The sequence below is a fragment of the Sparus aurata genome, chromosome 8 (assembly GCF_900880675.1).
Source record: "Sparus aurata chromosome 8, fSpaAur1.1, whole genome shotgun sequence".
Lineage (NCBI taxonomy): Eukaryota > Metazoa > Chordata > Actinopteri > Spariformes > Sparidae > Sparus > Sparus aurata.
In genome coordinates this window covers 4,414,342-4,433,722 of record NC_044194.1, presented here as the reverse complement: position 1 = coordinate 4,433,722, position 19,381 = coordinate 4,414,342, and the positions used below count along the sequence as shown (strand labels likewise).

Genomic DNA, 19,381 nt, shown 5'->3' with positions numbered 1-19,381 from the left:
GAGTCGGTCTGTTTGATTGTTGAATTTTTATTTTCATATTTAAAATTCATGCAACTGAAGGAAGTACATACAGCTCCATTTTAACAGTCTGAGCATTTTGGGACTCACATTTTTTTGGTGTTCATTGGATGGAAAGATCGATACCACTTCTCATGTCTCCTCTGGTTGCCTGGCAACTTCAGAGGGATGTCTCGATTCCAGGAAGTCACTTCAGTTTGGCAAAAAGAAAGGAATGTCTGACGGCGGCTCCTCTCATACCAATTACCACTGAAGTGACTGGTCAAATGACAGATGAGTCCAGAGGTTCCAGTTAGGAAACTTTACTGACGAAAAGCTTACAAAAAAGAAAGGACAGAAACAGGCACAACTAAAAACTATATTAATAACAGACTGGAGCTACTAACACTGCAGAGGATGCACACAACAGTAGATACATCAACGCCGCTAAACACAGCGTGGCACAGCCGTCATGTTCCGACAATATGAATCAATCAAGAGACTGAGAAACTTTCTTTTCAAAGCCACTTTGAAGATTCGCACTGTGTGATAGATTTTAAGCTTGAAGCAAGATTAAATACTGCTGCTACTTATTGCAATAGACGATATCAATTTTTCCTCTGATGTCAGGCTCAGGGTGGGAGCCTAAGATGTTGTACTGCTCTGTTTCAGGTTGAAAGCAGTAGAAACTTCGGAATCTGACAAATTGTTCGCGTTCAACTGCTTCAAAATCTGGAGAAAACAACAAACAGAAACATTTGCTGAGGGACATCAGGTCAAATTTCTTGGTAAACATATTTGAACAGACAAAGATGAAGCAGCATAAATGGATCTTAGATGTCGCATATTTTCAGTGTTGCGCCTAAATCTACAGAAAACCCAGGATAGAGAGGTTCAGTGAAGGTGGTCTGGATTTGGTGCAGCAGATCGAACCTGCCTCCATCAGAAACACTGAAGAAGCGCAGTGTTCCTGCTTCGTAATCCAGGAAGACGCCCGCTCTGTGGGACTGAACCGGAGGGATTTGACCTTTGTGAAAACTATCGTGCCAAAACGTGCAGCCGGACGGGGAGCAGGTCAGTTTCCAGGAGAGCTCATTGTGACCAAAAGAGCAATCGTTGTCTGAGCCCTTTCTTTTAATGCCTTTATACGACACAGCTAAATCAACAACGCCCACATCCCACTCCACCTCCCAGTAGCAGCTCCTCTCCAGGCCCATTTTGCACAGAGCCTGGTGATGGAAGGTGAATCTGTCAGGGTGATCAGGGTGAGCCTGCTCCACGGCACTCCACGATATCTGTCTGTTTCTATCAGACAAGCAAAGATACGCAGCGACTGTGTTGGGATCCACCTCCACTCTGAAGTCTGCAGAGAGAGATGAAGCACTCATTTAGCCGGTGAAGCTAACGTGGATGTGTGTGATGATACTCATGCAAAGTAAATCAACATCATGCTTACTCTTATATATGAGCAGAAGGTATGTCCTTGACACTGTGATGAAAAGAAAAGCACTGATCATTCTGTCTCTACAATAATAAAAAAAATACTGTCTGTAGTTTTATGTTAATTGATCCAAACAGGTCACACTTACACAGACTTTTTTCAGAATGACTGAACAGTTCATTCTTTTTTTTGTCGCACATGTTTTTCAGTTTCTCTTTCTGTGCATTAACAACAAACTCTGTCCGCATTTCAATTTTTTCATGTGAGTCAGTGAATGCAGGGAGGTGATCCAGCGCCTGGAAACCCTGCACAAGGCAAACACATACAGTGTGTTACTAGAGAAAACACACAATGACACTACCAACAGAAAAAGATGGTATCACCTGCAGAAACTGAATGGGGTCCTCTGTGAGTGTCAGCCGGTCGATTTGATCCTCTCCCCTCCTCAGCGTGAGCACTTCACGCTGCAGTCGCCCGAGCCGACAGTCGGTCCAGTCCGCTCCGGCTTTCTCTGCTTCTCCAACTTTCTCTCTCATCTCGGAGCACATCCTCTCCACAGAGTGGACGTATAAACGTATATGTTCTGCACACAGTCGCTCAAAGTCGTCACACGCTTCCCATGCAGCACCCTTGAAGGAAAACACAAACCATTTTTCCCTGTCATGACTGATGGCATTTTCAGGTGCAGCACATTTACAATCGTCACGGGCCACTTCACAGATCCTCCCATTATTTCAGAACATTTGACAAGTAACTGAATTCTTTCAAGGGGCCGGTGCAGTGGGATTTGGGTGGCAGTCGTGGGCGGGGGCCCCGGCGACCCAATCCCCGGACGGTGACTCTAGCCATGGGGACATGGAATGTCACCTCGCTGGGGGGGAAGAGTCTGAGCTGGTGCTGGAGGTTGAGCGGTACCGGCTAGAGATAGTTGGGCTGACCTCCACGCACAGTCTGGGCTCTGGAACCCAACTCCTTGAGAGAGGCTGGACTCTCTTTTACTCTGGAGTTGCCTGCGGTGAGAGGCGGCGAGCCGGTGTGGGCTTGCTTATAGCTCCTCAGCTTAGCAGCCATGTGTTGGAGTTCTCCCCGGTGAACGAGAGGGTCACTTCCCTGCGCCTTCAGGTCAGGGATAGGACTCTCACCGTTGTCTCGGCTTATGAGCCGAACAGCAGTGCAGAGTACCCGGCCTTCTTGGAGTCCCTGGGAGGGGTACTGGAGAGTGCTCCAACCTGGGACTCCATCGTTCTACTGGGGGACTTCAACGCCCACGTAGGCAGCGTCGGTGTTACCTGGAGGGGTGTGTTTGGGAGGAACGGCCTCCCCAATCTGAACCCGAGTGGTGTTTTGATACTGGACTTCTGTGCTAGTCACAGTTTGTCCATAACAAACACCATGTTCAAGCATAAGGCCGGAGGTCAATGATCGACTTTGTGGTCGTGTCATCTGACCTCCAGCCGTATGTCTTGGACACTCGGGTGAAGAGAGGGGCTGAGCTGTCAACTGATCACCACCTGGTGGTGAGTCGGATCCGCTGGCAGGGGAGGAAGCTAGACAGACCTGGCAGACCCAAATGTATTGTGAGGGTCTGCTGGGAACATCTGATGGAACCCTCTGTCAGGGAGGACTTTAACTCCCACCTCCGGGAGAGCTTTGACCAGATCCCGAGGGAGGCTGGAGACATTGAGTCCGAATGGACCATGTTCTCCACTTCCATTGCTGAACCGGCTGCCCGGAGCTGTGGCCGTAAGGTCTCCCGTGCCTGTCGCAGCAATAATCCCCGAACCCGGTGGTGGACTCCGGAAGTAAGGGATGCTGTCAAGCTGAAGAAGGAGTCCTATCGAGCCTGGTTGGCCCGGGGGACTCCCGAGGCAGCTGACAGGTACCGGCAGGCCAAGCGTGTGGCAGCACGGGCAGTTGTGGAAGCAAAAACTCAGGTCTGGGAAAAGTTCGGGGAGGCCATGGAGGAGGACTACCGGTCGGCCTCGAAGAAATTCTGGCAAAGGAGGGGGAAGCAGTCCTCCACCAACACTGTTTACAGTGGAGGTGGGGAGCTGTTGACCTCGACTAGGGACATTGTCGGGCGGTGGAAGGAATACTTTGAGGATCTCCTCAATCCCGCTGACACGCCTTCCATAGAGGAAGCAGAGGCTGAGGACTTAGAGGTTGACCCATTCATCACCCAAGCCGAAGTCACTGAGGTAGTCCGGAAGCTCCGCAGTGGCAAGGCACGGGGGGGGGGAAGAGATCCGCCCTGAGTACCTCAAGTCTCTGGATGTTGTGGGGCTGTCTTGGTTGACACGTCTCTGCAGCATCGCGTGGCAGTCGGGGACAGTGCCTCTGGACTGGCAGACCGGGGTGGTGGTCCCCCTATTCGAAAATGGGGACTGGAGGGTGTGTTCCAACTATCGGGGGATCACACTCCTCAGCCTCCCTGGGAAAGTCTATTCCAGGGTACTGGAGAGGAGAATTCGGCCGATAGTCGAACCTCGGATTCAGGAGGAACCGTGTCACCCAGCTGGCCTGGGAACGCCTTGGGATCCTCCTGGAAGAGCAGGAGGAAGTGTCCGGGGAGAGGGAAGTCTGGGTGTCCCTGCTCAGGCAGCTGCCTCCGCAACACGGCCCCGGATAAGCGGACGAAAATGGAAGGATAGATGGATGGATTCTTTCAGACATACTTTCTTCCTTTTTTTAAGGCAACTTTTAAAATGCATGTCTACGGAAGCTGCTTCTAATGCCATCTCAAAGTCACAAGTTAAGTGATTCAATATCTCAAGATAACAAAGCTCATGCTCTTGTAATACCAGGTGAATTTAGGGCTATTTCTCAAGATCACGAAGAAATCGACTTGATAAAAAAAAAAAAAGGGTGGACCACGATATTCAAACACTGCTGGGTTAGGTTTAGGAAGTCTTTGTGTTTTGTGTGTGTTAAAGTGCAGCTTTGTTGGCTGAGACAAAGATGACATAAGGAAAAGAGACAGTCGGCCTGCTGGTTATTTAATCTCTCTAGGCACTTAGAGCTGCTTCTCTCTGGTCTGAGTCATTATGCTATGCTAAGCTAACACATTTTCCTGCTGCCTTTCAATCAATAAATGAAAGCTTTATTGTCATTTAGCTGTACCAACAATAGTAGTGCAGCAAAAATAAGACTGCGTTTCTCCAGGATCCCATAACACGAACACAATAAACACACACACGTACTGAAAAACTAAACTAGGCATTTTTAATATCTTGTATCAACATTTAAAAAATAAACTGAGAAGAGACTCGTGTTTGTGAATGAAACTCACTCTGATAACGTCTGCAGCCTTCCTCAGCTTCTCCATCGTCCTCTCTGACTTCTCCACTCTGTCTGTGATCTCCTCTTTGGTCCGCTCCAGTTGTCTCTGTTGAAACACAAATCCAGGAGTTTTTTTTCTGAATTTGACTGACATTAAAAGAACAAAACAATGGTTGAGTTGAATTACCTGCATGTGACACTTTTCCTCTGCCACTGCCACAGTGTCGTGGCCTTTGTGCTCACCCATCAGACACAGCAGGCAGATGAACTGCTGATCGGTGCGGCAGTAAATCTCCAGAAGTTTGTCGTGACGGCCGCAGATGCTGTCTCTGATCTGTGCAGAGGCCTCCATCAGTTTGTGTTTTTTCAGAGGCGCCACTTCATAGTGAGGCTTCAGGTGAGTCTCACAGTAAGAGGCCAAACACACCAGACAGAACATGGAAGCTTTTCCTTTTCTCCCTGTGCAGACGTCACACTGCACATCACCAGGTTCAGCATACCTGTCACCAGCTGCAGCATTTTGTCTGTTTTCCCCCTTGTGCTCCTCGATCAGGGCAGCCAGAAGTGTGTTCCTCTTCAGAACAGGCTTCGGGAAGAAAGTCTGCCCGCACTGAGGGCAGCTGAACCTCCTTCCCCTGTCGTTATTACTATCCCAGAAGGCGTTGACACATTTCATACAGTAACTGTGTCCACAGGTGGTCGTCACCGGATCCTCCAGTAACTGTAAACAGATGGAGCAGTCGAAGAGTTCCTGACTCTCAGCCATTCTCTCCAGCTCAGACTGACAAAGCTAGTTTCATTTTCTCTGCAGGAGGGGCTTGTTGTCCCAGTAACACATGACTGTGCTGTGTGTGTGTGTTTGTGTTTGTGTGCCAGGGGGAGAACAGGGAGGGTGAAGGTGGGAGACGATCACATTTGTACATGTGGTGCCCCTGTTATTTTTTTATGACTTTGTATTATGAAGAAGAAGGAGAATTTTCTTGCTCCATAAAATCTAAATTCAAAATAATCAAATTTGGAGATACAATTTTTTTCTGGACAGGAAGGGAGGAGATAAAAAGTTGTAATAAAAAACAAAAGTTACTAGTAACTGAAGCTGTCAGATGAATGTAGTGAAGTTAAAAAGTATGATTTTGCCTCTGAGATGTAGTGAACTAGTGTGTAGTACGAAGTAGCGTAACATTGAAATACAAGTACCAGAAAATAAAATCTATTCATGTATATTAACCATATTGGCACGTTTGATTCAGTCAGCAAATTTTTTTATTGTAAGAAAAAAATAGAACTTCTTAGTAACAAAGCAAAACTTATCAGAAAGTGTCTTGACATTCTTAATATAGTACAATGTACAGTGCATTTTTTTTTTACCATTATATGTAAGAATAAAATGAAACAATTCAGACACTGATTGTTTTAAGTTTGCATTAACATCCAATAAATGGATCTTAGATGTCGCATATTTTCAGTGTTGTTCCTAAATCTACAGAAAACCCAGGATAGAGCGGTTCAGTGAAGGTGGTCTGGACTTGGTGCAGCAGATCGAACCCGTCTCCATCAGAAACACTGAAGAAGCGCAGTGTTCCTGCTTCGTAATCCAGGAATACGCCCGCTCTGCGGGACTGAACCGGAGGGATTTGACCTTTGTGAAGATTATTGTGCCAAAACGTGCAGCCGGACGGGGAGCAGGTCAGTTTCCAGGAGAGCTTATTGTGACCAAAAGAGCAATCGTTGTCTGAGCCCTTTCTCTTGATGCCTTTATACGACACAGCTAAATCAACAACGCCCACATCCCACTCCACCTCCCAGTAGCAGCTCCTCTCCAGGCCCATTTTGCACAGAGCCTGGTGATGGAAGGAGAATCTGTCAGGGTGATCAGGGTGAGCCTGCTCCACGGCACTCCACGATATCTGTCTGTTTCTATCAGACAAGCAAAGATACGCAGAAACTGTGTTGGGATCCACCTCCACTCTGAAGTCTGCAGGGAGAGATGAAGCACACATTTAGCCGGTGAAGCTAACGTGGATGTGTGTGATGATAATCGTGCAAAGTGAAATAACATCATGCTTACTCTTATATTTGGTCAGAAGGTATGTCCTTGATGGGATTTCCTCACGCAGCCTTGGTATGTCTGACACTGATGAAAAGAAAGAACACTGATCATTCTGTCTGTAGGTTTATGGTAATTGATCCAAACAGGTCACACTTACACAGATTTCCAGAATGACTGAATAATACATTCTTTTCTCTGTCGCACATGTTTTTCAGTTTCTTTTTCTGTTCAGTGACAAACTCTGTCACTGTGTCAAAACTCTCATGTGAGTCATTGAATGCAGGGAGGTGATCCAGCGCCTGGAAACCCTGCACAAGGCAAACACATACAGTGTGTTACTAGAGAAGGGCAGCAAAAAATTACATACTCATACTAAATGGCACAAACTTTCATAGACTCTAAATGTGATTCTTTGGAAAAAATCTGAATGGTGTTACCTGAAAGAGCTGAATGGGGTCCTCTGTTAGTGTCAGCTGGTCGATTTGATGCCCTCTCTGCCTCAGATCAATCTTTTCACGCTGCAGTCGCCCGAGCTGATGGTCGGTCCAGTCCACTCCAGCTTTCTCTGCCTCTCCAACTTTCTCCCTCATCTTGTAGGTCTTCCTCTCCACAGAGTGTTTGTGTTCCTCACAGAGCCGCTTAAAGTCTCCACGTGCCTCTGATGCAGCAGCCTTATAGGGAATATGCAATTATTCAACTAAGGTAAACATATTGTGCAACACAAGAAATAGATGTTATAACATCATAGCTGTTATTCTGTTACATTCTGATTATAATTTAAAGGTCCCATATCATAAAAAACAAGTTTTCTCTGCTCTCTACATATATAAGCTGGTCCTCTCTGAGCCTGCCAACTCACAGAATGAGGAAAACAAGCGAGTCCTGCATGATCTCTGCAGCCCACCCACTGGTAACACGGCGCTCCTACAGGCTGTTCAGATTCTGCTCCTTTTGTTACGTAACGAAAGGAGTCATTATCATAGGCCGGCCTCCTCTGCGCAGTGATAGGAGATATCAGAGAGGGGGGCGTTCATCCCCGAGGTGAAGTTCGGTGTGTCCAGCGGTGAGACAGCAGTGTTTCACAACGTTGTCGCTCAGAGCTAGACACGCAATTGCTCTGTTGTTGGTTGTGTAAATCAACATAAGTGCCTATATTCTGTCCCAGCTACAGAACAACAGAAGAGACAGTGGTTGTGTTTCATTTTTAACGACAATGTGCCGGCTGCGGTTCGTGTTAGCTTGTATGTGTGTGCTAACCTCTTCACATCGGACTGCTTCAGTAACGAGTGTCAGTACAAAGCTGGCTTTGCCTCGACACTGACCCTCGTAAAAGGATCAGTCTCAACCATACCGGACCCAGCAACTGCACCCGAGCCACCAACAGGTGTTGCCGCGGTTTGATAGTATTTACAGTTGCCGATGAGTATGGTGAAGTCAGCTGGAAACTGGCTAACTAGTTAGCTCCACTTCGGTCCGCTATGCAATGGCGTTTGAAGAAAGTTTGATGTTAATAATATTACAAGGGAGCTTGGTTGTCACAGTAAAAAGTCTGGAAACATGTGCAGACTGGAGACAGAAACTATGCGAACAGTGTCCAAGAGTTTGTGTTGGAGACAAACACAGCTTTCGCTAGCTGTTAGCCATTAGCTACATGGTAGTAACTGTAACAACACATACAAACAAACTAACATTATTCAGACACACTAACCATTCTGAAACGTCCTGCTGCAACCGCAGAGTCTGTATTTCTTCAGCCTCTCCTTCTGGGTCCGATTCTTGGTCAAACTGGTTCGGTTGAACGAAAAAATCTCTGCGAGCCATAGTGTTACATCCACCGTAAACATTAGCGCATGCTACCGTTAGAATAAGGGGCTTCCCCTCCCTGAGAGTGACGTAGCAGGCAAGGCTCCCCAAGTAGGCGTTGACAGACGGCGCTCATTAGCATTTAAAGGTGCAGGCACAGAAACAGAGTGCTGTGAACAGAGCTCAGCAGAGCAACTTTTAGACAGCTGGAGTTCAGGACCACGGATGTGTTTGGGGCAATACATATCGAATACAGAGTTGTTGGACCTCTGACAGCTGTGTGAAATTGAGGGAAAACAGTATAATATGGGACCTTTAAGTTTTTAATGTTTTCTACCAACACAGAAAGGGAGAGGCTTTCAACATAAAACGGGAGATAACAAAACTTAAGACCAAAACACGTTATGATCACAGAAAGGAGGTAAATTTGCTTGTAGCAAGCAACTGTTGCCTGACACGGTTTTCCTGCATCCATTTACTCTTTTCTACAAAATTCTCATCTGTCTGTTAACAGCATTTAGCCCAAACAAGGTAACGTTACTTTAATTTTCTTAGAAAATAAATAAAGATAAATAAATAAAAAGGACACCCATGTTCGTGAATGACACTCACTCTGAGAGAGCGAGCCGCCTTCCTCAGCCTCTCCATTTGCAGCACTCTGTTTGCAATTTCCTCTTTGGTACGCTCCAGTTGTCTCTGTTGAAACACAAATCCAGGAGTTTTTCAGAACCTCAGTGACAGACAACAAATAACAAATGAGTATACATACATACCTGTATCTCATACTTCTTTTCTGCCACTTCCACAGTGTCGTGTCCTTTGTGCTCACCCATCAGACACAGCGGGCAGATGAACTGCTGATCGGTGCGGCAGTAAATCTCCAGATGTTTGTAATGACGGCCGCAGATCTTGTCTCTGATCTGTGCAGAGGCCTTCATCAGTTTGTGTTTTTTCAGAGGCACCACTTCATAGTGAGGCTTCAGGTGAGTCTCACAGTAAGAGGCCAAACACACCAGACAGAACATGGAAGCTTTTCTTTTTCTTCTCCCGGTGCAGACGTCACACTGCACATCTCCAGGTTCAGCATACCTGTCACCAGCTGCAGCACTTTCTCTGTTTTTCTTCTTGTGTTCCTCGATCAGGTCAGCCAGAAGTGTGTTCCTCTTCAGAACAGGCCTCGACGAGAAAGTCTGCCTGCACAAAGGGCAGCCGAACCTCCTTCCCCTCCCAGTATCCCACTCTGCATTGATACAAATCATACAGAAAGTGTGTCCACAGGCGGTCGTCACTGGATCATTCAGTAAATTTAAACAGATGGGGCAGCTCAACCGCTCCTGACTGTCCTCCATGTTCTCCCGCTCAAACTGGCAGTGATCGGCGCCTTTAAGCAAACACCGTCCTGCGTCACTATGCCGCTTTCAAATCAAAATGGCGCGCAGCTACTCAGCAGAGGAGGAAGAGGTCAAGTGCGTCCCCAACAGGGTGCGTCCTAGCTTTACCGTTCCCCTGGCAACGAGCCGCAAATTCCGTATTTACTCAGTCTACCAGTTCAGCATAAGTTGATTACTTCTCTTCTCCTACCTCTAAATTACGCCATAAAGTCACCCAAAGGGTTAAGCGTTCCGCTAATGCTAACAACAAGCACCAACAGGAACACAGTAAACTCAGCATATCAAAGATTGTATATTTGAGGCAAGAGGCTTCTCTTGGTTTTGTTGCGGATGCTGCGAGTGTGCTGAGTCACTCCAGCTCCATAAGTACTTTTTGATTGTTTCACCATCACAAAGATTGTTTATATGAGGTGTGAGGCATCACTTGGTTTTTGGTTTTGTTGACCAAACCTGAGACTGACACTGAGTATTTTCTCTCTTTTTGTTGGATCTTGAAGAGTCTGTTGAAAAGAAAGAGACACGTTTGGGGTATTTGAACTGTGGGGCACTGAGTGTATTAAATTCACAGTGGTCCTGGTGATACTACGAGCAAAGTTTCATGTTGTGTCGAGCCTTCTTAGTGTTTTAAACATAGAGATTTTGATGCTATCGCAAAAGTGCCCGTAGCACTCCCATTGAAAATTAGCTTGCCCGAATACGAAACTACGGTAAATCTTAAAAGTGACTCTTTCGTCGCAATTATGCTTTCACACGAAGGTTTGACTCATATTCATTTACAAATAAAGCCTAGGTTGCTTTTTGGCGAGGGTTTTGCTTTAAGTAAGAAGACATGTTCTTAATTACATGGGTCCTTTTTGTAGGGTTGACTTTATACTCTGACTGGCAGCCTGGCACCATCAAAAACCCCTGAACCCCAGTCCTGTGATCATAGGGCCACTGTTGGAGTAACACATTACTGTAATCACATCACATTTGTCTGTAACCCAGAAACATGTTACTGTTCCTAAATTCAGTAATCACAGTATAGTTAATACAAAAATATCACTTTATTTTCTTTAACACACATCAGTTCAGTGCTGACTCTAAGGAGCAGCAAGTTGTTGAACAAACAGAGTTTGAGAGACTTTCTTTTCATCAACTGAGTGCTTTTGGTTCGAGGGGGTGCTGCAGTCCGATCAACATCTCATATAAACAATTAGTTTTCATTTGGTCCTCATGGTTATATAGCAGGCATTAAACAACATGGTTAAAAAACAGGTTGATGTACAATAGGCTGTCTAAGATGTGCTTTCTTTAGAACATTGTAGAGAACCACAGCAGACCCGCAACAGTAACCTCCCCTGTTGCATAATTACACTCAGATTCTCTTTGAACAGCATTTGTCTTTTTCCCTAAATAATTTCCTTGACCTCAGGACATTTTCCATGCTGCTCAAGGAAAGGACAGTGGAGGTGAGTATTTGTCCCCCAGTTTCCCTGATACCTCCTGTTAAGTTATCATCCCCCGTAACAAACCCTGGTTATTAATATTAGTGTCACTGCAGTTGGTGACAAACATGATTATTTTCATGTCATGCTCATTTTGTCCAAGATGTAGACCTGCAGGTTAAAGGACTGACCATCAGCCCTCTGACAACACCGTGGATCGCCTCTACACAAACACCTCCATTAAGTCTATTTCATGAGTGTCTTCAAGTGGTTCTGGTGCTGCATGTTTCTATGTCAAAACATCTTACTCGTGAAATTTAGGTCTGGAATGTGACATATGTGGAATGTAGCCGAATGTTTTTACAATCATAATGTAATAACAGGTTTTGTGCATCTATGTATCACGTCCCTAACTGAATGTTTGGACCTTATTTTACTTTGTGGATGTTTGGCTGGATAAGAGTTAATTATTGAGTTCTATGTGCCAATCTATGTAATGTAAATTAAAACAAAATAAAAATGTAAATAATTACATATTAAATCAAAGGAAAAAAAACAGACATCATTTGCAGAGCATGGTTCTTTTAATGGTGTTTATAAAGCCTGTCAGCTGTTCAGCTTTAAGCAGCAGTAGTTACCACAGATTGATACACAGTATAGACTAAAAGACCTATTTCCACCGTGTTTCTCCAACATACAACAAAGCAAGCAAAAAACATGAAAGCATAAAACCACTTGAGCCTAAGCATGCAGAAAATGCACAGCCTACAATACATGTTCCCATAATATAAATCAGACTCTTAAGTTACCAAGAAAATTTCTTTTGAAGGGCCAGAGAACATGCACACTGATATGATCGATTTTAGGCTTGAAGCAAGATTCTTATACTCTAAAGTACATAAAGAACAGAATAAAGACATACATGTTTAACCACCAAAGTCTTAAAATGAAACAATGTAGTGTTAAACCACTTCTTAATAAAGTAAGAACAATAAATCTCACACACACACTGACAGACTCACAAGGTGGAAATAATATCAGCAGACTCTGTTCTGACTTGTAATAACAAACGAAATGGGTGAGCCTGGTCCCTGCCATTCCACGATAACTCTTCGTTTCTATCAGAAACTGTGCTGGGATTCACCTCCTCTCTGAAGTCTGCAGGGAGAGATGAAGCACACATTCAGCCGGTGAAGCTCATGTGGTTGTGTGTGATGATATTCATGCAAAGTAAATTAACAGCATGCTTACTCTTCTGTAAGGTCTGTTCCTGTAGTTGACTCGTGACACTGTGATGAAAAGGGAACAAACAGTCATCGTTCTGTCTTTACACTAGGGCTGCACGATATATCGTTTGAACGTCGTCATCGCGATGTACGTGTGCACAATAGTCACATCGCAGGGCCTGCGATGTAGGAGGCAAATGAACTAATCTAATTTCAAGGGTACCTGACACACGCACAGCGATACACCAATCACATTAGTGCTTATTCAGTGTGCAGAAGCAGACCACGCCCCTGAGTGAGTCCTGGTAACAACATTGAAAAATGAGCAACGAACAAAACGAAGACTTGGTGCCAAAATGAAAAGCAACGACAGTTAACTGGAATTATTTCAGCTACTAGAAGGATGATATTGACCAAATATGTGTTCTGTGTCGACAGGGTCTTGCAAAGAGAGGTAGCACAATTATTTGTTTAACCATTTACGTCGGTACCACACAGCTCAGTATGACAAAAAGAGGTCAGATCAGTGCAGGTTAATTGTCCACAAGATAGCAGCAGTGCAGCATAACATAAAGTGCTGTTCAGGTCATCTGATGAAAATTTCTGTATCGCAATATATAACAGGGTTAAAAAAAAAATCGCAATGTCAGTTTTTTCCAATATCGTGCAGCCCTACTTCACACAAATAAAAAGGCAAAGACATCCAAAGAGGTCAAACTTACACTGATTTTTTTCGGAATTACGGAATAATTCATTCTTTTCTCTGTTGCACATGTGTCTCAGTTTATCTTCCTGTGCGGTGACAAACTTTGTCAGCGTGTCAATTCTTTTATGTGAGTCAGTGAATGCAGGGAGGTGATCCAGCGCCTGTAAACCCTGCACAAGGCAAACACATACAGTGTGTTACTACAGAAAGCAACACATACAACAAATAACTTGTTCAGAATGGCACACACTTCCAAAATCTCTCCACACGTCATCACCTGATTAAACTGAATGGGGTCCTCTGTGAGTGTCAGCTGTTTGATTTGATGCTCTCTCCTCCTCAACTGGAACACTTCACGCTCCAGCTGTTTAAGATGACTGTCGGTCCAGTCCATTCCAGCTTTCTCTGCTTCTCCAACTTTTCCTGTTATCTCGGCGCACTTCTTCTTCACAGAGCGGATGTGTTTCCTACAGAGCCGCTCGAAGTCGTCACATGCCTCCCATGCCGCATCCTTGTAGGAAACACAATTATTCAAGTGTAAGAGTCTGTTAAGGAAGAATTATTTTTCTTGCTATCAACCTGTAGACAGATGCGACTAAAGGAAGTAAGTTTAGATACATTTTAACAGAATATTTTGGAAATTTTGGGATGCACATTTATGTGTTTTTTGTCCCCGAGCCACAAGAGAAGATCAATACTCGTTCTCAGTTTTGTACGGTAAAGATGGAGATACAGGTGGGAGCTGTTTAGCTTAGCTTATAGCCTTAGCCTGGTGTGTCCACTGGCTGCCTGGTAATTGCACAGCGATGTCCAGATTTAGGAAGCCGTTCAAGAAAGAGTCTGGCACATAAACGACATCAGCATCTTAACTAGTGAGCTTTTAGAGGTGGCGGGGAAATTTGATTACCGTTGGCTTTGGACAGATCCAGGGTGGCTGTTTCCCTCTGGACCAAGTCTTTACACAAAGCTGAGCTAATTTGGCCTTAGATGTAGCTTCTTATTTAGGAGAAAGACAGGAGCATAGTATCGAACTCCAAAAGAGATCTATTGATGTATAAATGAATGTCTCGTGTTTGTGAATGACTCACTTTTATAGAGTTTGCCGCCTCCTTCAACTTCTCCATTTCACTCTCTGAATTCAGCACTCGGTCTGCTACTATTTCTCTGGTCCACTGCAGTTGTCTCTGTTGAAACACAAATCCAGGAGTTTTTCAGAACCTCAGTGACATTAAAAAGACGGAAGACAAATAACAAATGAGTGAATGTCTTAACTGACATACCTGTATTTCACACTTCTCTGCTGCCACTGTCACAGTGTCGTGTCCTTTGTGTTCAATAATCAGACACAGCAGGCAGATGAACTGCTGATCAGTGCGGCAGTAAATCTCCAGAAGTTTGTCATGACGGCCACAGATGCTTAGTTTGTCCCCTGCAGAGGCTCGAGTCAGATTCTGTTTTTTGAATGGTGGCTTTTCACGGTGAGGCTTCAGGAAAGTCTCACAGTAAGAAGCCAAACACACCGGACAGAACGTGGAAGCTTTTCTGTTTCTCCCGTTCCAGAGGTCACACTGCACATCACCAGGCGCAACACGATTGTTATCCGCTGCATCATTTTGTCTGTTTTTCCTCTTGTGTTCCTCGATCAGGGCAGCCAGAAGTGTGTTCCTCTTCAGCACAGGCCTCGACCAGAAAGTCTGCCTGCACTGAGGGCAGCTGAACTTAATCTTATCCCAGTTTTCATGGACACATTTCATACAGAAACTGTGTCCACAGGCAGTTGTCACTGGATCATTTAGTACATTTGAACAGATGGGGCAGGCGAACCGTTCCTGACTTTCATCCATGTTCTCCCGCTCAAACTGGCATAAACTGGAGTAACTTTCTTCCTCTTTGAAGGGGGAGTGGCTTTGGCACTTTGAGGTTTTATGTTCCCTGGGTCCTATGTTCCCCTGTCCAGTATTCTGTTAACACACATAACACTCCTTATGTGTTCTGGTCAACACTCTAACCCTAATCCTGGGAATTTAGGACCCTCTGGAATTTTTCTCATATCTTTCCATCTGACCTTGGACTGTGTTAGAGGGGTGTCCTTCTACCTCCAGCTGCACTTCCTCACTCTGTCCTATGGAGGGGGCTGCCTTCTGGGAGCCTTCATAGTCCAGCTGGTTTACTTGTTCTCTGATGGTAAAACACATGTACATACTGTGTTGCATGTTTCCACTAATAACAAATGATAGTGACACAAGAATGAGGTTAAAAACATGTCCCTTACTATATTGCACCAAAACTTTGGACCGTTATATTTGTGAGTAAAGGCTTTATAAGACTGACTTACTCTGTGTTAAATGTGCAAATGAAATTTAGAACATAAGAATGTAAATAATAGCACATTAAATAAAAAAAAAACAATAAACGCAACATTTGAAATGCACAGACCTTTATTGGTGCATATTAAACTAAAGCAAAGTCAGTCTGCCTGGTGGAGTTTTTAGATGATTGTAACTTCAGAGTAAGTGCAGCAGTAGTTACAATTAATGAGGATTAAAACACAGTAAAGAATAAATTCCTTTCCATGAAACCACAACTAAACACAACGTGGCACAGCCGACATGTTGCGATAATATCAATCAATCAATCAATCAATCAGAAGACTTTTCAAAGGCACTTTGAAGATTCACACTTTGTGAAAGTTTTTAGGCTTGAAGCAAGATTTTTATACTGCACAGCATAAAGAAGTCTTAAAATGGAAAAATATAAAGTTTGTTGCAGTAGACCATATTCACACGGCAGCCATTTTCCTCTGATGTCAGGCGGCAAATGTTGTACTGCTGTGTTTCAGGTTAAAAATTGTAGAAATGTCGGAATCTGACAAATTGTTCACAATTAACTGCTTAAAAATTGATCAACAACTGGAAAAACCAGGGAATAGGAACATTTTCTGACCATATTTCTTGGTAAACATATTTGAACAGACAAAGATGAAGCAGCATAAATGGATCTCAGATGTCGCATATTTTCAGTGTAGCGCCTAAATCTACAGAAAACCCAGGATAGAGAGGTTCAGTGAAGGTGGTCTGGACTTGGTGCAGCAGATCAAACCTGCCTCCATCAGAAACACTGAAGAAGCGCAGTGTTCCTGCTCTGTAATCCAGGAATACGCCCGCTCTGCGGGACTGAACCGGAGGGATTTGACCTTTGTGAAGATTATTGTGCCAAAACGTGCAGCCGGACGGGGAGCAGGTCAGTTTCCAGGAGAGCTTATTGTGACCAAAAGAGCAACCGTTGTCTGAGCCCTTTCTTTTAATGCCTCTGTACGACACAGCTAAATCAACAACGCCCACATCCCACTCCACCTCCCAGTAGCAGCTCCTCTCCAGGCCCATTTTGCACAGAGCCTGGTGACGGAAGGTGAATCTGTCAGGGTGATCAGGGTGAGCCTGCTCCACGGCACTCCACGATATCTGTCTGTTTCTATCAGACAAGCAAAGACACGCAGCGACTGTGTTGGGATCCACCTCCACTCTGAAGTCTGCAGGGAGAGACGAAGCACACATTTAGCCGGTGAAGCTAACGTGGATGTGTGTGATGATAATCGTGCAAAGTGAAATAACATCATGCTTACTCTTATATTGGTCAGAAGGTATGTCCTTGATAGGATTTCCTCACGCAGCCTTGGTATGTCTGACACTGATGAAAAGAAAGAACTCTGATCATTCTGTCTGTAGGTTTATGGTAATTGATCCAAACAGGTCACACTTACACAGATTGTTTTCAGAACGACTGAACAGTTCACTCTTTTTTTTGTCACACATGTTTTTCAGTTTCTTTTTCTGTGCAGTGACAAACTCTGTCAGCGTGTCAATTCTTTCATGTGAGGCAGTGAGTGCAGGGAGGTGATCCAGCGCCTGGAAACCCTGCACAAGGCAAACACATACAGTGTGTTACCAGAGAGAACAAACTGAGAAAACACACACAAAATGACGCACACTACCAACTAAAAAAAAGATGGTATCACCTGCAGAAACTGAATGGGGTCCTCTGTGAGTGTCAGCCGGTCGATTTGATCCTCTCTCCTCCTCAGCTCGAGCACTTCACGCTGCAGTCGCCCGAGCCGACAGTCGGTCCAGTCCACTCCGGCTTTCTCTGCTTCTCCAACTTTCTCTCTCATCTCGGAGCACTTCCTCTCCACAGAGCGGACGTATAAACGTATATGTTCTGCACACAGTCGCTCAAAGTCGTCACACGCTTCCCATGCAGCACCCTTGAAAGAAAACACAAACCATTTTTCCCTGTCATGACTTTACAGTTCCTCCCATCATTTTACAAAATAAAGTAACTGGACTCTTTCAGACATACTTTCTTACTTTTTTTAAGGCAACTTTTTAAATGCATGTCTACGGAAGCTGCTTCTAATGCCGTCTCAGAAAGTCTCAAATTCACAAGTATTTCATTCTTTCAAGATAACAAAGCTCATGCTCTTGTACTAACAGCTTAATTTAGGGCTATTTCTTGAGTTCACAAACAAATTGAGTTTTTAAGACATTATAAGGGTGAACCAGGATATACAAACACTGCCCTGTTAGGGTTAGGTAGTCTTTGTCTTGTGTTAAAGTTCAGCTTTGTTGGCTGAGACTAAGGCGACGTTGAGCAGAGAGATTTAATCTGTCTGGGCACGTAGAGCTGCCTTCCTCTGGTCTGAATCATTATGCTAAGCTAACAGGCTGCTGGACGTAGCTTCATATCTAACGGAGGGGCATGAGAGTGGTTTCAGTCCTTCACCTGTTCTTACTTTTAAATAAACACATTTCTCTTATTTATTTAGGATGAAACAACAACTTCTACATGAAGCAGTTATTTGTATGCATCAGCCTGAGAACGGATCTCTCCTGCAGGAAAAACAACTGTTGCCTAACACAGTTCACACCCATTTACTCTCTCCTGGGACATCTTATCTGTGTGTGAACAGCGTTGACCACAAACTGGGCATTTTGATTATCTTGTATCAACATTTAAAATGAATGAGTGAGAATGAAACTCACTCTGATAACGTCTGCAGCCTCCCTCAGCTTCTCCATCGTCCTCTCTGACTTCTCCACTCTGTCTGTGATCTCCTCTTTGGTCCGCTCCAGTTGTCTCTGTTGAAACACAAATCCAGGAGTTTTTTTTTTTCTGAACTTGACTGACATTAAAAGAACGAACAATGGTTGAGCTGAATTACCTGCATGTGACACTTTTCCTCTGCCACTGCCACAGTGTCGTGGCCTTTGTGCTCACCCATCAGACACAGCAGGCAGATGAACTGCTGATCGGTGCGGCAGTAAATCTCCAGAAGTTTGTCGTGACGGCCGCAGATGCTGTCTCTGATCTGTGCAGAGGCCTCCATCAGTTTGTGTTTTTTCAGAGGCGCCACTTCATAGTGAGGCTTCAGGTGAGTCTCACAGTAAGAGGCCAAACACACCAGACAGAACATGGAAGCTTTTCTTTTTCTCCCGGTGCAGACGTCACACTGCACATCACCAGGTTCAGCATAGGTGTCACCAGCTGCAGCATTTTGTCTGTTTTCCCCCTTGTGCTCCTCGATCAGGGCAGCCAGAAGTGTGTTCCTCTTCAGTACAGGCCTCGGGAAGAAAGTCTGCCTGCACTGAGGGCAGCTGAACCTCCTTCCCCTGTCGTTATTACTATCCCAGAAGGCGTTGACACATTTCATACAGTAACTGTGTCCACAGGTGGTCGTCACTGGATCCTCCAGTAACTGTAAACAGATGGAGCAGTCGAAGAGTTCCCGACTCTCAGCCATTCTCTCCCTCGCTCAGACTGGCACAGCTACTTTCATTTTCTCTGCAGGAGGAGGGGCTTATTGTTCTCAGTAACACATGTGACTGTGCTGTGTGTGTGTGTGTGTGTGTGTGTGTGTCAGGAGGAGAACATGACCTCTGCTCTCATGCATAACCTTTGTAACACAAGTGCCGTTTACGGTGGAGATTGTGTAAGTTGCTGCTTTAAAATCTGCTCTAATAAATATTTTTATGTTAACAATGAACCAAATCACTCTGTTTGTCAA

At 44.7% G+C, this 19,381-nt stretch overlaps 3 protein-coding genes across 5 annotated transcripts; all 3 read right to left on the bottom strand.

Annotated features, from left to right (window-relative positions):
- Nucleotides 1-9: 9 nt before the first annotated feature.
- LOC115585965 (E3 ubiquitin-protein ligase TRIM47-like) lies at nucleotides 10-5,578 on the bottom strand. The gene is made up of 6 exons (XM_030424655.1): nucleotides 4,905-5,578; nucleotides 4,728-4,823; nucleotides 1,822-2,067; nucleotides 1,587-1,743; nucleotides 1,454-1,486; nucleotides 10-1,360 (listed from the first exon to the last, which is right to left on the bottom strand). The coding sequence occupies exons 1-6, from the start codon at nucleotides 5,481-5,483 to the stop codon at nucleotides 831-833; spliced, it is 1,641 nt and encodes a 546-aa protein (XP_030280515.1). The 5' UTR covers nucleotides 5,484-5,578; the 3' UTR covers nucleotides 10-830.
- A 164-nt stretch (nucleotides 5,579-5,742) lies between these two features.
- Nucleotides 5,743-19,145, bottom strand: LOC115585964 (E3 ubiquitin/ISG15 ligase TRIM25-like). Of its 3 annotated transcripts, none has more exons than XM_030424651.1 (6): nucleotides 18,539-19,145; nucleotides 9,183-9,266; nucleotides 7,205-7,438; nucleotides 6,925-7,075; nucleotides 6,786-6,851; nucleotides 5,743-6,692 (listed from the first exon to the last, which is right to left on the bottom strand). In XM_030424651.1, the coding sequence occupies exons 1-6, from the start codon at nucleotides 19,115-19,117 to the stop codon at nucleotides 6,163-6,165; spliced, it is 1,644 nt and encodes a 547-aa protein (XP_030280511.1). In that variant the 5' UTR covers nucleotides 19,118-19,145; the 3' UTR covers nucleotides 5,743-6,162. The 3 variants fall into 3 exon arrangements, with proteins under 3 accessions (XP_030280511.1, XP_030280512.1, XP_030280513.1); XM_030424652.1 differs by lacking the exon at nucleotides 18,539-19,145 and adding an exon at nucleotides 9,344-10,213; XM_030424653.1 differs by lacking the exons at nucleotides 5,743-6,692; nucleotides 6,786-6,851; nucleotides 6,925-7,075; nucleotides 7,205-7,438; nucleotides 9,183-9,266 and adding exons at nucleotides 15,741-16,849; nucleotides 16,943-17,007; nucleotides 17,081-17,234; nucleotides 17,336-17,581; nucleotides 18,360-18,455.
- LOC115585966 (E3 ubiquitin/ISG15 ligase TRIM25-like) lies at nucleotides 11,979-15,164 on the bottom strand. The gene is made up of 6 exons (XM_030424656.1): nucleotides 14,601-15,164; nucleotides 14,409-14,504; nucleotides 13,598-13,831; nucleotides 13,337-13,490; nucleotides 12,640-12,677; nucleotides 11,979-12,546 (listed from the first exon to the last, which is right to left on the bottom strand). Exons 1-6 carry the CDS (start codon nucleotides 15,162-15,164, stop codon nucleotides 12,529-12,531), a joined length of 1,104 nt encoding a protein of 367 aa, XP_030280516.1. The 3' UTR covers nucleotides 11,979-12,528.
- Nucleotides 19,146-19,381: the final 236 nt, after the last annotated feature.

What these genes read in the sequence shown, in the direction of transcription:
- LOC115585965 (XM_030424655.1), bottom strand. Translation starts at nt 5,483, where the DNA reads ATGGCTGAGAGTCAGGAACTCTTCGACTGCTCCATCTGTTTACAGTTA. An exon ending in TCATTCTGAAAAAAGTCTGT is followed by an intron (nt 1,487 to 1,586) that starts GTAAGTGTGACC and finishes TTTTCATCACAG; the next exon opens with TGTCAAGGACATACCTTCTG. An exon ending in CCTTCTGCTCATATATAAGA is followed by an intron (nt 1,361 to 1,453) that starts GTAAGCATGATG and finishes CTCTCTCTGCAG; the next exon opens with ACTTCAGAGTGGAGGTGGAT.
- LOC115585966 (XM_030424656.1), bottom strand. Translation starts at nt 15,164, where the DNA reads ATGGATGAAAGTCAGGAACGGTTCGCCTGCCCCATCTGTTCAAATGTA. An exon ending in AGGCGGCAAACTCTATAAAA is followed by an intron (nt 13,832 to 14,408) that starts GTGAGTCATTCA and finishes GTTTCCTACAAG; the next exon opens with GATGCGGCATGGGAGGCATG. An exon ending in ACCCCATTCAGTTTAATCAG is followed by an intron (nt 13,491 to 13,597) that starts GTGATGACGTGT and finishes TGCCTTGTGCAG; the next exon opens with GGTTTACAGGCGCTGGATCA.
- LOC115585964 (XM_030424651.1), bottom strand. Translation starts at nt 19,117, where the DNA reads ATGGCTGAGAGTCGGGAACTCTTCGACTGCTCCATCTGTTTACAGTTA. An exon ending in CAGTCATTCTGGAAATCTGT is followed by an intron (nt 6,852 to 6,924) that starts GTAAGTGTGACC and finishes TCTTTTCATCAG; the next exon opens with TGTCAGACATACCAAGGCTG. An exon ending in CCTTCTGACCAAATATAAGA is followed by an intron (nt 6,693 to 6,785) that starts GTAAGCATGATG and finishes CTCTCCCTGCAG; the next exon opens with ACTTCAGAGTGGAGGTGGAT.